We start from the raw sequence: 12,111 nt of genomic DNA, 5'->3' as shown, positions 1-12,111 counted from the left end.
AGAGATCAATTCTGCCCCAACTTCCCCCAGTCAGCCTGAGTAGAGATGCAAAGATGTGGGGCAGATAGGTACAGGCACAGGGAGCCTTCCTCCTTCCTTTTAACATTGATTTATTTATCTGAAGCATTTGGATAGCCGCTCATCTTAAAACCAACTCTGGGTGGCTAACAGTCAATAAAACAATAAATACAATCATAAAGCAATAAAACTAAAAACAGAAATAACCTGAGCGTTTCACGTGTGCCCACTTAATGCCAGCCACGCAAGAGCACTGCGTTGCTGCAAATGCCATTCACCATTCACTCTTTGCTTTCCCTCTTGGCAGCAGCCACTGCTGATTTTTCCCACAGAGAAATTTCCTGCCCCCTCCCTGATTCCCTGGCTGGAGAATTTGGGGAGCTGCAACCCCAATACACTGCAGGCACCAGGTTGGCAAAGACCAGAGAAGCATGTCTGTCAGCTGTGATGTTTTTGTTATGCTCCGCTTGTGTTCTGGGACTGGGTCGTGTGTTCAATCAGCCTTTTCCGACCAAACGTCCTCTGGGTGCAACAGCCTCCAGCTCTCCATGTTCCCAGCCCCAGTGATGCAAGACCCACAGCCACCAGGGTCGTGTAGAAAGGAGGGAAGCCTTTCCAATGACCTTCTACTGTCAACCTCAGGGGTGTCTGCAAGGAAGAGGTCAAAACAGCCAAGGTGGTGGTCACGACCATGTGATCCAACCCCACCTTTTTCTTGTGTAAGTTGCGATGCATATAAAAAATGGGCTGGGCTTTGATCACACAATTGTGGCCACCATCTTGACTTTTTGACACCCCACCCACCGCGGTCACCCCCGGTCTTTTATTATCTGTTTACAGCTCTCAAGATACAGAACAAGATCCCTTCTTGTCCAATGGCGGGGAACGAGTTGCAGACTTTGATGCAAAATTGTCAACAGTACCAGAAGCTCATACATAAATAGATGTGTGCTTGACCAAAGCACCACGAACCTCTGCAATGGGACCGTCTCCACTCCAGGAGTTTTAGAGGGTCAGAAATAGAAGCGAGCAAGGGCCACTTCTGCGCACCCCTTACTTCTCTCAGCTGGAATCTGAGCTGCCTGCCTTGACATCCTGCCGTGAGGGGAAGCAGCTAAGCCAGGCCGCCATTCCTCGGTGGCTTGGAAGACCCTGGGCAGTAGCGACTAGGAGGTGGGGAGGCAAGACCCCTCGCCCATAGAAAAGTAGCTCACCTGGTTTCTGCACAGCTGCCTGGAGGAAAGGGCAAGAGAGAGATTGCCTCGGATGCCGATACCCTAACCCTAAGATCTCAGACCGGTCCAGGCTGCTCGGAGCTGGGGCAAAGCCTTCACGCAGAAGCGCTCAAAGATGGAAACAACCCTCCTCAGATGTCAGCTAGTTGGTGGGAGAGCGGCAAGACAACCGCCCCCCCCCCTCTCCCGAAGAGGCTCAAATTGGGAAAATGTACCAGGGCCGAGTGTGTTGGAAGCAGGCAAACTACTGTCGTTTTAAGAGACTTTTTTATTTCCAAAAGCATTTGGAGAGATTTCTCATAAGAGTTGAGTTATTACACCTGTCATCATCATTACAGGATACAATTTGTTCTCAAATTGCAAGACTAAAATTGTCCTCTGGAAGAGGACCTTTCATTTTCAAGAGGCCTAGCTGTGCCCATTACTTGCCAGTCTGCCCCAGCAAATATAATAGGTTTTCTTTGGAGGAAACGGGTGCCATTTTTTTGATCCATTGTCAAAATATCAATTTCGTTACCTCCATTATTAGAAATGCAGTTTTCAAAAATCTAAGCCATTTCAGGGCAGAGTTAGAACCGAGTAAGGCAGCACTGGGTTTGGCCTTTTTTCTCTCACCCTATTCCTCCTGCATCTTTGCTTTGTGAATTCCCAGTTCCTCCAGGGCTGTCTGCAACCTAAAAACCCTTCCTCTAGCAGAGGAGCTTGCCCGTTGCTCTTTGGGCTAAGCAAAACCTCTGACGCACAGGGCTCACTCGCAAGCTACCCCACTTCTGCGAGCAGGCAGGAGGGAGACCTGGCCAACGGCTGCCCTCCTGAGTCCACGCAGAGCCTCACGGGGCTTCCCAACTGGGCTGCGGAGGAAATGCAGCAGAAATCGCTCTGCTGCTTTTTTTCTGCAGCTGTAGAAAAGGGCTCCTTCTTGGTGAGAATGTGCAACACCAGCCATGCGGGAGGGGCCTCAACCAACACGCAGGCAGGGGTGTCTACAGGGGGCATCAAAAAAGTCAAGATGGCGGCCCCAACCGTGCAGTCCCAGGCCCGCTACGTTTTTCCCTGTTGCGCTGGCCATCTTGATCACACTTATCCTACAGGGTTGGGGCCGCTGTCTTGACCTCGAGCCCCCAGCCACCTCAAAAGCAGCAGAAAGATCCTTCCATTTTCAGACATATTTATGTGGCTCCAGTAGAAAGTCTAGTCAAACTTCTCCATTGTGAGGGGAGATCCAAGGTGCAAGAGGCGTTCAGGTGATTGGCAGCTCTCAGATCTGCCTGCGACCGCACAGACAGCCACTGGAGGACCTCAAAGAGTTTTCTGTATCTCTTGGCTGCCAACTAGAGCCGCCCAGAGTCTCCTATTGTGGGGGAGATGGGCGGGGTAGAAATCCAATAAATAATAATAAATAATAATAATAACTAGAAGTTGTCTCAGTATTTGCAGCCCAGATCTGGGCACCCTGAAGTAAATACAACCGCCTGCAAACAATGATCAGCCTGAGCAGGCCAGTTTTCCAGGCCGGGCCTTTCAGTGTGGCCAAGCCCAGCAGGGGTGCGGTGGTGGGGGACGTTCAGAGGAGGAAGGAAATAGGGAGAGGATCCCACAGCTGCACCACTCCAGCCCTGCACACAGTTTGCAGCCAGGCAGATTCATGTTTTGCAAGTGGCTCTCTCAAGCAGTTTGGGGTAGCGGTGAAGGCACCAGGCTAGAAACTGGCAGGCCATGAGTTCTAGTCCCGCCTTGGGCGCAAAGCCAGTTGGGTGGCCTTGGGCCAGTCCCTCTCTCTCACCCCTACGAAGGAGGCAAGGGCGAACCCCTTCTGAAGGACCTCGCCAGGAAAACTGCAGGGACATGTCCAGGCGGTCGCCAGGAGTCAAGACGGGGCCAAAGGCACCCCCACCACTCTCAAGCAAGGGTGGTGCAGCGGTTCAGGTGCTGGCCTGGGAGGGGGAGACCCCAGTTCTACCCGCCTTCGGCCAGGGAAGCTCATTGGGTGATCTGGGGGCCACTCCTCTTTCTCAGCCCAGCCTACCTCACTGGGTTGTTGTGGGGGGGATGCCGTAGGAGAAGGGACTGCAATGTACGATGCCTTGAGCTTCTGAACCAAAGGCGGGATCACCATCAAGCCAGTGGGCTTAGCTGGTTCACATCCGGTAATTCATCCCAGAGCCATAAAGAAGTGGTTTGCCCCTGGCTTTATCAGGAAAAACCTTTTCGCTGCCCCTGGATTCCACTGCTCCTCCCCCTCCTCACTCTGCCTGTCCCTGCTTAGCTTTGGAGAGCGAGCAATTTCCTTCCTCCAGCCTCAGCAGGGAATGGTCAAAATAGTCAAGAGGGCGATGGCACCGTTGCTGCCGCCATCTTGACTTCTTTGACCACATCCTGCAGACCGCTCTGGCCTTCAGCACTCAGCACGTCCCATCTCACAACCTGATAACCCCCCGCAGAATCTTCTGTCCTATCGGGCGCCTTCTTTCCGCAATCTCTTCAAAGAAACCAGCGCTTTCTTATCCGGGGAAGACCTGGACAGCGGCACTCCCGGAGCAGAGCGCCCTCCCCGCCGCGATCGCTCGTGGGGGCCGGGCTGCTGGACGCTTCTCCTGGGTCACCGCGTGGTGGCTCCTCCCGAAACAGCTGGAGCGCCGGCGGCCCCTTCCCCGCAAAGCGGCGGGCGAGGAAGGGAAATTGTCGGCTGGCTCCGGGGCGCTCCCGAGTCTGGGCAGTCCCTGTAGCGACGCGTTGCCCGTTTCTCACGTCCTGCCTGGGGGCGCGGGGCGAAACCACGCAGACGCCGGATGTCGGGAGGTAAAGTCGCCGGGCGCGTCGGTGAGGACTGGAGTAGGGAGCCCGCGCGAGGGCTCTAAATCCGCGTTTAGAGGGGACCCTCCCGGCGGCGGGGCGCGGATGGAGACTGCGCGCCCCGCGCGGCCGGGATTTCCTGGCCACCAACGGGGCGAGCGATGCTGCCAGACAGAGTTGTAAAAATATTCCCGAGAGACAGCACTTTTGCCTGTCGTTAGTAGATCAAGAGAAGTCCAGCAGATCTTCCTGAGCGGGATTTCATATGTTTCATTCACTTCCCGGGAAGATAAATGTTTTCTGAGTGTTTGAGATAGGCATGGCTGGAGAATGGGGGCTTCCGTCGGGGGTTCACTTACGGAGGGAGTCTGCAAATCCAGCTGCCCTTGCAGTGCTCTTGAGGAAGCCCTTTGCCGCTGGTGGGGCTTGGCAAAGACTTCTTCAGGTTGGAGCCACATTCGGGTGGAGAAAGTCGGTTTAGGGCAAATGTCACCATTCTGCCTTTTGGCGGGAGGTGTAAGGAGATAGTTGTGAGTTCCTGGTAAAACCTCGTGCCTTTGATCCCCCCAATGTCCCATACAAATACAAGTTTGACTTCCAAAAGTCTGGGGGTATAGTTGAGTCTGTAAAAGTCTTGGTTCTTCGGACAAGGTTTTGATTGTGCAATTTGCCTACCTGGTTCTTCAAAGCTGACTTTCAAACTTCCTGGGTTTCCCCATCACATCCACTGGGTCTCTGGCTTGGCTTCTGTGCTTTCCTTTCCACAGAATAACAGACCACTTTCCGATTAAGATCCCTGCAACTTTATGCTTGGGAAAGTCTTGGCTCTCTGGGGCATCACTTGCTTGAACTATCTGCAAATGGCAAATTTCTTGAGTAACTATTTCTATAAAATGAAAACGTTGGGGTAAGGGCATGCCCACAAGAGCATATTCTGGCCAGTTGGAGCAGAGGCATTGCCTACAGCAACCTGAGGCTTCAGAGACAGACCACACAGGACTGCTTGTGCCACCAGAAGTTGGCAAATGCCCCTTGTGAGGCACAGCCAGAAACGATGGGCAGAGTCTGCCCTTGCATCAGCACGGGACAGGTTGAGGGTGACGACATTGTTAACAGCCTCAACAAACGCTCAGTGGGGAACTGCACTCCAGACAAGCAGGACACAGAGGAGCCTCTTATCTGGCTTTGAGTAGCAATAAATCTCCAAATCCTAAGTGCAGTTCAAGTTTCAGACGTGCACAAGCAGACTCACAGGCCAAAGCAGCAGGAGTGAGAATTTGAAGGTCACTGAATTGGGCGGAGAGATTTCCAAACTGGGGCAGGACCACAAGGAAGGGCCCAATGTTAGTCATCAGCACTTGACCTCCGATGGCCGAGATGGGAAGAAAACATTCCCCAAGCATCCAGGTAGGATGCATTGGTGCGGTTCTGGATGTTTCCATCAGTGCCAGATGGGAAAAACATCCTGCATTTTCTCCTAAGAGGTTTCATTCAGTTTGATGAAGGGGCTTTTCCTTTTTCTTTTCTTTTTTAAAGCATAAGAGAAAATTGGGGACATTGTCTTGGATGGGATATTATGGAACTAAATAACTGCAAGTTGGCTGATGGGCATCTGTGAATATCCTATCTTGTATTGTAGAAATTCTCTGTTCCTTTAAATCCCTCTTCTCATGGGACTTTTTAAGATTGGGGGTGTAGCAAGTAGGGAGTCTTCAGGTTTAAGAAGATGAGAAACAGCTGACAGAATCTGCTGTCGCAGTAGCCCACCTTCCATCACTTCCATCAGCAGAAGATGCTCAAAGATATTATCAAAAAAGTTGGAAATAATTTCTCAAGTACCCTAAAAATAAAGTGGGAAACCAGAAGTCTTTGATACAAGGAAAGAGTTTCACATCTCTGAATCCTGCCAAATCTTGCTTGTTGCTTACATATGAGTACAGTGAGCGGGTGGTTCACACTTTGTGCTAAGCCCTGAAGTGGTTTGTCTGGTTTTGGCTTAGCTTGTTGGGTAACCCACCCCTTACATGCTTATTCAACAACCATGATTAGAACAAAACATGGCTTAGGGTGATGTGTGAACTCAGATGGTGTGTTCTTTGGGAAATGTCAGTAAAAACAAGAATCTAAACCACTGTTCCTTTTATGTCATGCGAAAGGAGAACGTGGATGCAGGAATAAATGGAACCTTCCAGAAAGTAAAGTATCTGAGACCAGCTCCTTCCCAATAAAAGCCTTTTCAATTAATGCCCCTTTGGTTTCCCTTAAAAGAGGCGTCTCTTATTCTAGAGGATATAACATGGAAAAGAAAGTGTACAGCTATTGAGCAGAGCCCACTTGCACAATCTAATGTTCTTGTGTAATTTGCAGATTGAATATAATCTATGAATTTCAGTACAATAAAGCAGAGAAGAAAAGGCTCAAGAAGCACTCCATGCTTAGGAGGAGGAGGAGGAGGACTGTCTGCCTCAGAAAAGGGCAAGAAGTAAAGCCCATGAGTTTCCCAAAGAGGTGGGTGACTGCTTTGCCACATCAATTGATTATCCACAGACTCTGTCACTTTTCAGCAGAGAAATACAATCTAGCATCCCCCGGTCACCCTCCTGTTCAGCACATTTTTGCCAAATGACTCCCATGGATTTTTCCGTCTGCGTGCAGCAAGCGTATTTATTGCAGCTCTCGATTTCTTTCTGCTTAGATATTTGAAAGCTGCCAAGCTACCCTCCGGCCAGCTAGCTAAGCTGTCTCGGGGGCCGCATCTATCTCCCCACCTGGCACAGGCAGCCACAGCCCCTCGCCTGCATCCATGAAAAAGGCAACGTGGCTGCAGGCCAGCCCACCCCCTCACCTTGCCCTCCCTGCACAACTCAACTTCCCTCCCTTCGTGGCTCTTCCTGAAGAATCCCTGTCTAATTTCTCTTTGGCCAAGCTCATGTTACTTTACCAGGCCGAGAATGGGACCTCCTTCAACTGGACCCACAGACAGATTGTGGAGTGGGAGAAGTTTGCTGAGCTGGCAAGGTACGAGTCCCAGAAGCCTGCCGGGAAGGCTCTTCTGATTGTGGCCTATGCAGTGGTCATCCTAGTCTCTCTCTTTGGAAACATCTTGGTCTGCCAGGTGGTGGTCAAGAACAAGAAGATGCACTCGGCCACCAGCCTCTTCATGGCCAACTTGGCTGTCTCAGATATCATGATCACTTTGCTTAACACCCCCTTCACGCTGGTAAGTGGTCATCAGGCCCACCCCTGTGGTCTGAGGCTGGGAGGGAGAAGATGTTGCCCTTGACCAGGTCACTGCATGCTGGGCTCTTCTTTTCATGCATTGGACAGGCAACCGGTAATGCACGGGTTGCCCCCATATCCTTTTATGGCCTATTTTCCAGACAGCTGTGGAGAATTAGCACGCACTCTTAATAGTTTGCACGACAATAAGTAAAAGTTATGTTTCAGGATAATGTATTTACTTAATCTGTATATTACTTAAACAAAGCATATGGCCACGTATTTCATTCTCATGACTCTGGGGGGGCTAACAGTACCTTAAAAGCTAACACGGAGATCCAAAAACAAAAGTTAAGAAGAATTATAACAAGGGAAAAAACACCAAAACAACGTGCAATAAGCAATGCACCAAGGCCAACTAAAAGCGACATTTCTTACTCAACCACACAGGTTAGGCTCACCTAACATCCCAGCCTCAGTGCCTGGGGTAAGAGCCAGGTTTTTAAGGCCCTCCTACAGGCTAAAAAGAAAAGAGTAATTTCTGATTATTAAGAATAATTATTCTGATTATTAATCACAGCAAGCATTACATCTTCTCAAAAAGCACTCAGCCTAGGACTTTCCTGAGGGTAACAAATTCTCCAACAGCCCCAGAATCTTGGCTTTTGTCAGCCCCGGCAGTTACATCTACTTAATGTATTGTGCTCATTAACAAAGCAATCTTAAGCAAGTTTAGCAAATACTCCTAAGCAAATAAGCATTTGCAACCAACAAAATTTTATTAAAGCATACGTTATACTGGACTGGGAGGAAATGGCTTTGGATTAAGTAGGAAAATTTGCAAACCCGTTCTAAAGAAATACATTTAATTAAGTCTCCATAATTCTGTGGAGTCAAGTAAAAGGTTGTCCCCAGCATGAGCCAGGGCGCTTCTCTATTAGGACATGGCAGAGCACAAACATTTGCACAGACTTAGCGCTTGGCGTGAAGGAGGAGGCTTCCCTGCTCTGCTCTTCCAGCCTTTGGGACCAAAAGCCATCTCACTGTCTTACAGCCTCCAACTGATGCAGACAGAAGGAAGGGCCAGAAACATGGTGGCAGTCCATGTTCCCTTCCCTCCGGAAAGTACTAGAATAGTGCAGTATTGCTGTATATCACTATTACCGAAGTCGCTATTTTCATCTAATGAACTTGCACAAATTGCATCCAAGCTTCACAGGGAGCCTCTCAACTATGGGTCGCATGAGTGGTGGCAGTCAGCTTTGGAAGAGAAGGACTGTGACTCAGGATTAGAAAGACCACTTTGTACACAGAAGGTCTCCAGTTCAATCCTAATTTCTCCAGCTAAATTGAGGGGAAACTGTACTCTGACATCTAGATAACTAGTGCTAGTCCACCTGAGTTTTATCTTTCCCAACCTGAAAGTTGGGAAACCTGGGTTAACACTGCAACGCTGAGAGTTTGGAGGCATAAGCCACTCATGGTACCTGGAGAATCCCAAGACAGTTGGAGGAGACCAGACTAGAGAAGGCTGGTAGGCTACTTATGTGCAACTTTTTATGTTCCTCGTGATTGATCCCAGCAGCCATTGCTAAAGACCATGAAGGAAGTGTTCTTGTCTTGTCTTCCTGTTTTTCTGGGGGAGGGGATGTTCCCCAGAGTATCTGCATGGCCATTACAGAAAATAAAATCTTGAGTGATCTTGGCTTTGGTTTGATCTGTCTATAGCACTCTTCTCAGGTTCTTCGCATCTTCTGCAGGTTCGATTTGTGAACAGCACCTGGGTCTTTGGGAAAACTATGTGCCACATCAGCCGCTTTGTACAATACTGTTCCCTCCATGTCTCCACACTGACCCTAACAGCCATAGCCTTGGACCGACATCAGGTATGGAATCCTCAAGTGATCTCAGGTACAGGTGTTTGGAAACCAAGAATGTATTGATTCTCATTTTCCCCTGCTCTGTTAAATTTGATTAGAGAGTAGATTTCTGTTTATAATGAGAACTGTTTTTTTCAATCCTGAATAGAGGGTGAAACCAAGAGGTTCACCAGTTTTCTAAATGGACATTACTCATTGAGTAATAGACTGCATGATTGTAGATGGAATTGAGGAAAGTCCATTGCAGTTTGGGTTAATTAATTGTATTCCAGCATCATCTCAGTGGTGACAATGGTTTAAGGAAATTTGTGACAGCCAAGAGCCAGGTAAAAGTTTGAGAATTAAGAAGTTGATGTTGAAATGTTCTTCAGCCAGAGAAAACTCATGTGGGAAATGTCCTATTACTATTATTCATTATAATGTCCTATATTAAATCTCTCTAATATCCCCCATTTCAAGATAACTTTCTTAAAAGCACCAGATCTTCTAATCTACAGCCCTTATGTATTCTCTGCTGAGATGAGAAGAGTTATGAAGCACCGTTTATTTCAGGTCATCTTAAACCCACTTAAGCCAAGGATGTCCCTGACCCAAGGAGCACTCCGTATTTCTGCCATCTGGATCATGGCAGCCTGCTTCTCTTTGCCCCATGCAATCTATCAAAAGCTTTTCAAGTATAATTACAGGTAAGTCACCAACCTGCCTTTCCTTCCTCACTCATTTGGGTGTCCTCAACTACATTTATTTATTTATTATTTATTTGGCAGCACCATAACACCCCTAGTGGTATGGCATGGATCAGTCCACCATCAGTCCGTATCAATTCTACACTGAACTCCTTTCTGTAGCATTCAGTGAATTATAGTAAAACATGCACCCACACAAGAAAAAAACAGTCATGATTGTTCCACTTCTGGAAAGATACATTTCAGAAAAGGATTCAGCTGTAGCTTTTATAGTAGAGTTGTGCTTGTGCTATTCTGGGGAAGCGTCATCTACCCTTGCATTCAAGATGAAAGTATGATCAAAACGTACAAAAATTCCAAGAAAAAGGACTTGGTCACAGGCCAATTAAACAAAAAGGACTCTGGGAAGAAGTAGCCAATGCCTAATGTGATATCAAGCAATCCACCTTCCCTACCTGAATTCTTACCTGAGATCTAGTGAACATCTCTATCAGTGGAAATCAGAGCCAAGAAGGGCCTTAACATGGAAGAGGAGGGAAATGGTGGGGTCATGAGTTGCTTGTTTTATTCTTGCAGCTTTTCCCCAACAATATGCTTTCCTCTCATCCTCCAGACAGAATGAAAGCACCCTCCCTGAAAAACGGTTGCCTCCATAGCTGCTTCTTGCCATGCCTCCAAAATGAGGCCATCATACTGTAGTTGCTGCCCTCACACAAGGGGGGGGGGGAGTTTCTGCTGCTGGAGGGCAGCTGTGAGGTGGTACAGAGGTGAGGCAGGTGCAGTGAAAGGGAGAGGAGCAGGGAGGGTGAAGGACCCCTGTCTCCCTGGGTTTTTCTCCTCTTCAGCAAGCATGGGAATTCTGTAACTTTTTTTCCCCATTCAATAAATCTGGTTCATGAAATTCTGTGAGAATCTGGTCTTCTTGTTTGTGAGTAACTGCTGGGGGTTGACATTAATCTTGGAAAGTGGAGGTGTGGACTCGAGCCCCTACTTATCGGTAAGTTTGCTAGGGCAAGGATCCTTTGATCCTCTTCCTGATATCTCTTGAAGCAGAGGGGAGGTTGTTACTTTGTTTGCTTCTATGGAGGGAGTATACAGGTAGTCCTTAACTGATCACCATTTGTTTAACGACTATTTGAAGTTATGACAGCACTGGAAAAAGTGACTTATGACTGTCCTCGCACTTACGACCATCACAGCATCCCCATGATCATGTGATCAACATTCGGGCACTTGGCAACCAGCATGTATTTATGACAGTTGCAGCATCCCAGGATCACATGATCACCATTTGCGAGCTTCCCAGGGGGCTTCCAACAAGCAAAGTCAATGGGGAAAGCTGGATTCACTTAACGGCCGTGGCAAAAAAGGTAGTAAAATCGGAGGCGACTCACTTAATGAACGCATCACTTAGCAATGGAAGTTCCAGTCCCAATTGTGCTTGTAACCTGAGGACTATCTGTACAGATGTTCTGTACTATTTTGGAAACCGTCATTCTATGAGCCTTCCAGATGTTATGGGTTTGCTACTCCCAGTATTCCTAGTCAGTATAGGCCATCCAGACATGCCTGGAGGGTCTCCAGGTTTGGGAAGGCTGAGTGACATATACATTATTGTAAGCCTGTATCACAAATATTTCTTGTTTTTCAAAGGAAAACTACGGTCCGTAGCTTGTGCCTCCCTGACTTTCCTGAACCTGCTGAGCTGGTGTGGAAATACCTGGATCTTTCTACCTTCCTCCTCCTCTACCTCTTGCCACTCCTCTTCATCACCATCACATATGCCCGATTAGCCAAGAAGCTGTGGTTGCGCAACACGGTTGGGGATATCACAATGCAACAGTCTGTTGCCCATCATAAGAACAAGAAGAGAAGCATCAAGATGCTGATCCTTGTGGTTGTCGTGTTCGCTGTCTGTTGGTTTCCCCTTAATTGTTATGTGCTGCTCATCTCCAGCATGGGCATCCAGACCAGAAATTCCCTTTATTTCATCCTGCACTGGCTGGCCATGAGCAGCACTTGCTACAACCCTTTCATCTACTGCTGGCTCAATGAAGGGTTCCGCTCTGGGCTCAAATCCTTGCTTGTCATCTGTCGGAAGGCGCCCACCATGCGGGACAATCTGAGGCCAGGGATGGTCCTACCTTATCGGGAGGCCTGGATGGAGCAAGCCAGGTACAAGCATGGATCTTTTTTACGTTCAACTACTGATGGGCAGACACTCAACACAGATTTGTAATATGGTGGATCAAGGTGAGTTGACCAAATGCTTTGATTGTC

At 48.4% G+C, this 12,111-nt stretch overlaps 1 protein-coding gene across 6 annotated transcripts in view; it reads left to right on the top strand.

Moving 5' to 3' along the window:
- The first annotated feature begins 1,554 nt into the window (after positions 1-1,554).
- The window catches only part of LOC103052773 (G protein-coupled receptor 83-like), a 29,655-nt gene continuing 19,098 nt past the window's right edge, over positions 1,555-12,111 (top strand). For 3 of the 6 annotated variants that reach the window (XR_015793614.1, XM_088129305.1, XM_088129306.1), the window contains exons 1-4: positions 1,555-7,266; positions 9,026-9,151; positions 9,698-9,831; positions 11,485-12,084. Coding sequence is in view for 5 of the 6 variants with exons in the window: in XM_088129305.1 (XP_087985431.1) it covers positions 6,850-7,266; positions 9,026-9,151; positions 9,698-9,831; positions 11,485-12,070 (1,263 nt within the window). In the remaining variant the exon portion in view is untranslated. Of the gene's footprint in view, positions 7,267-9,025; positions 9,152-9,697; positions 9,832-11,484; positions 12,086-12,111 lie in introns of those variants that run through there. The other 3 variants (XM_088129304.1, XM_007436259.3, XM_088129307.1) reach the window with 3 other exon arrangements.

This window comes from Python bivittatus, unplaced genomic scaffold, assembly GCF_059951505.1.
Source record: "Python bivittatus isolate LINGU-HERP-01145 unplaced genomic scaffold, Pbiv_v1 ctg000790_np1212, whole genome shotgun sequence".
NCBI classification, from domain to species: Eukaryota; Metazoa; Chordata; class Lepidosauria; order Squamata; family Pythonidae; genus Python; species Python bivittatus.
This window is presented reverse-complemented; position numbering and strand designations above follow the sequence as displayed.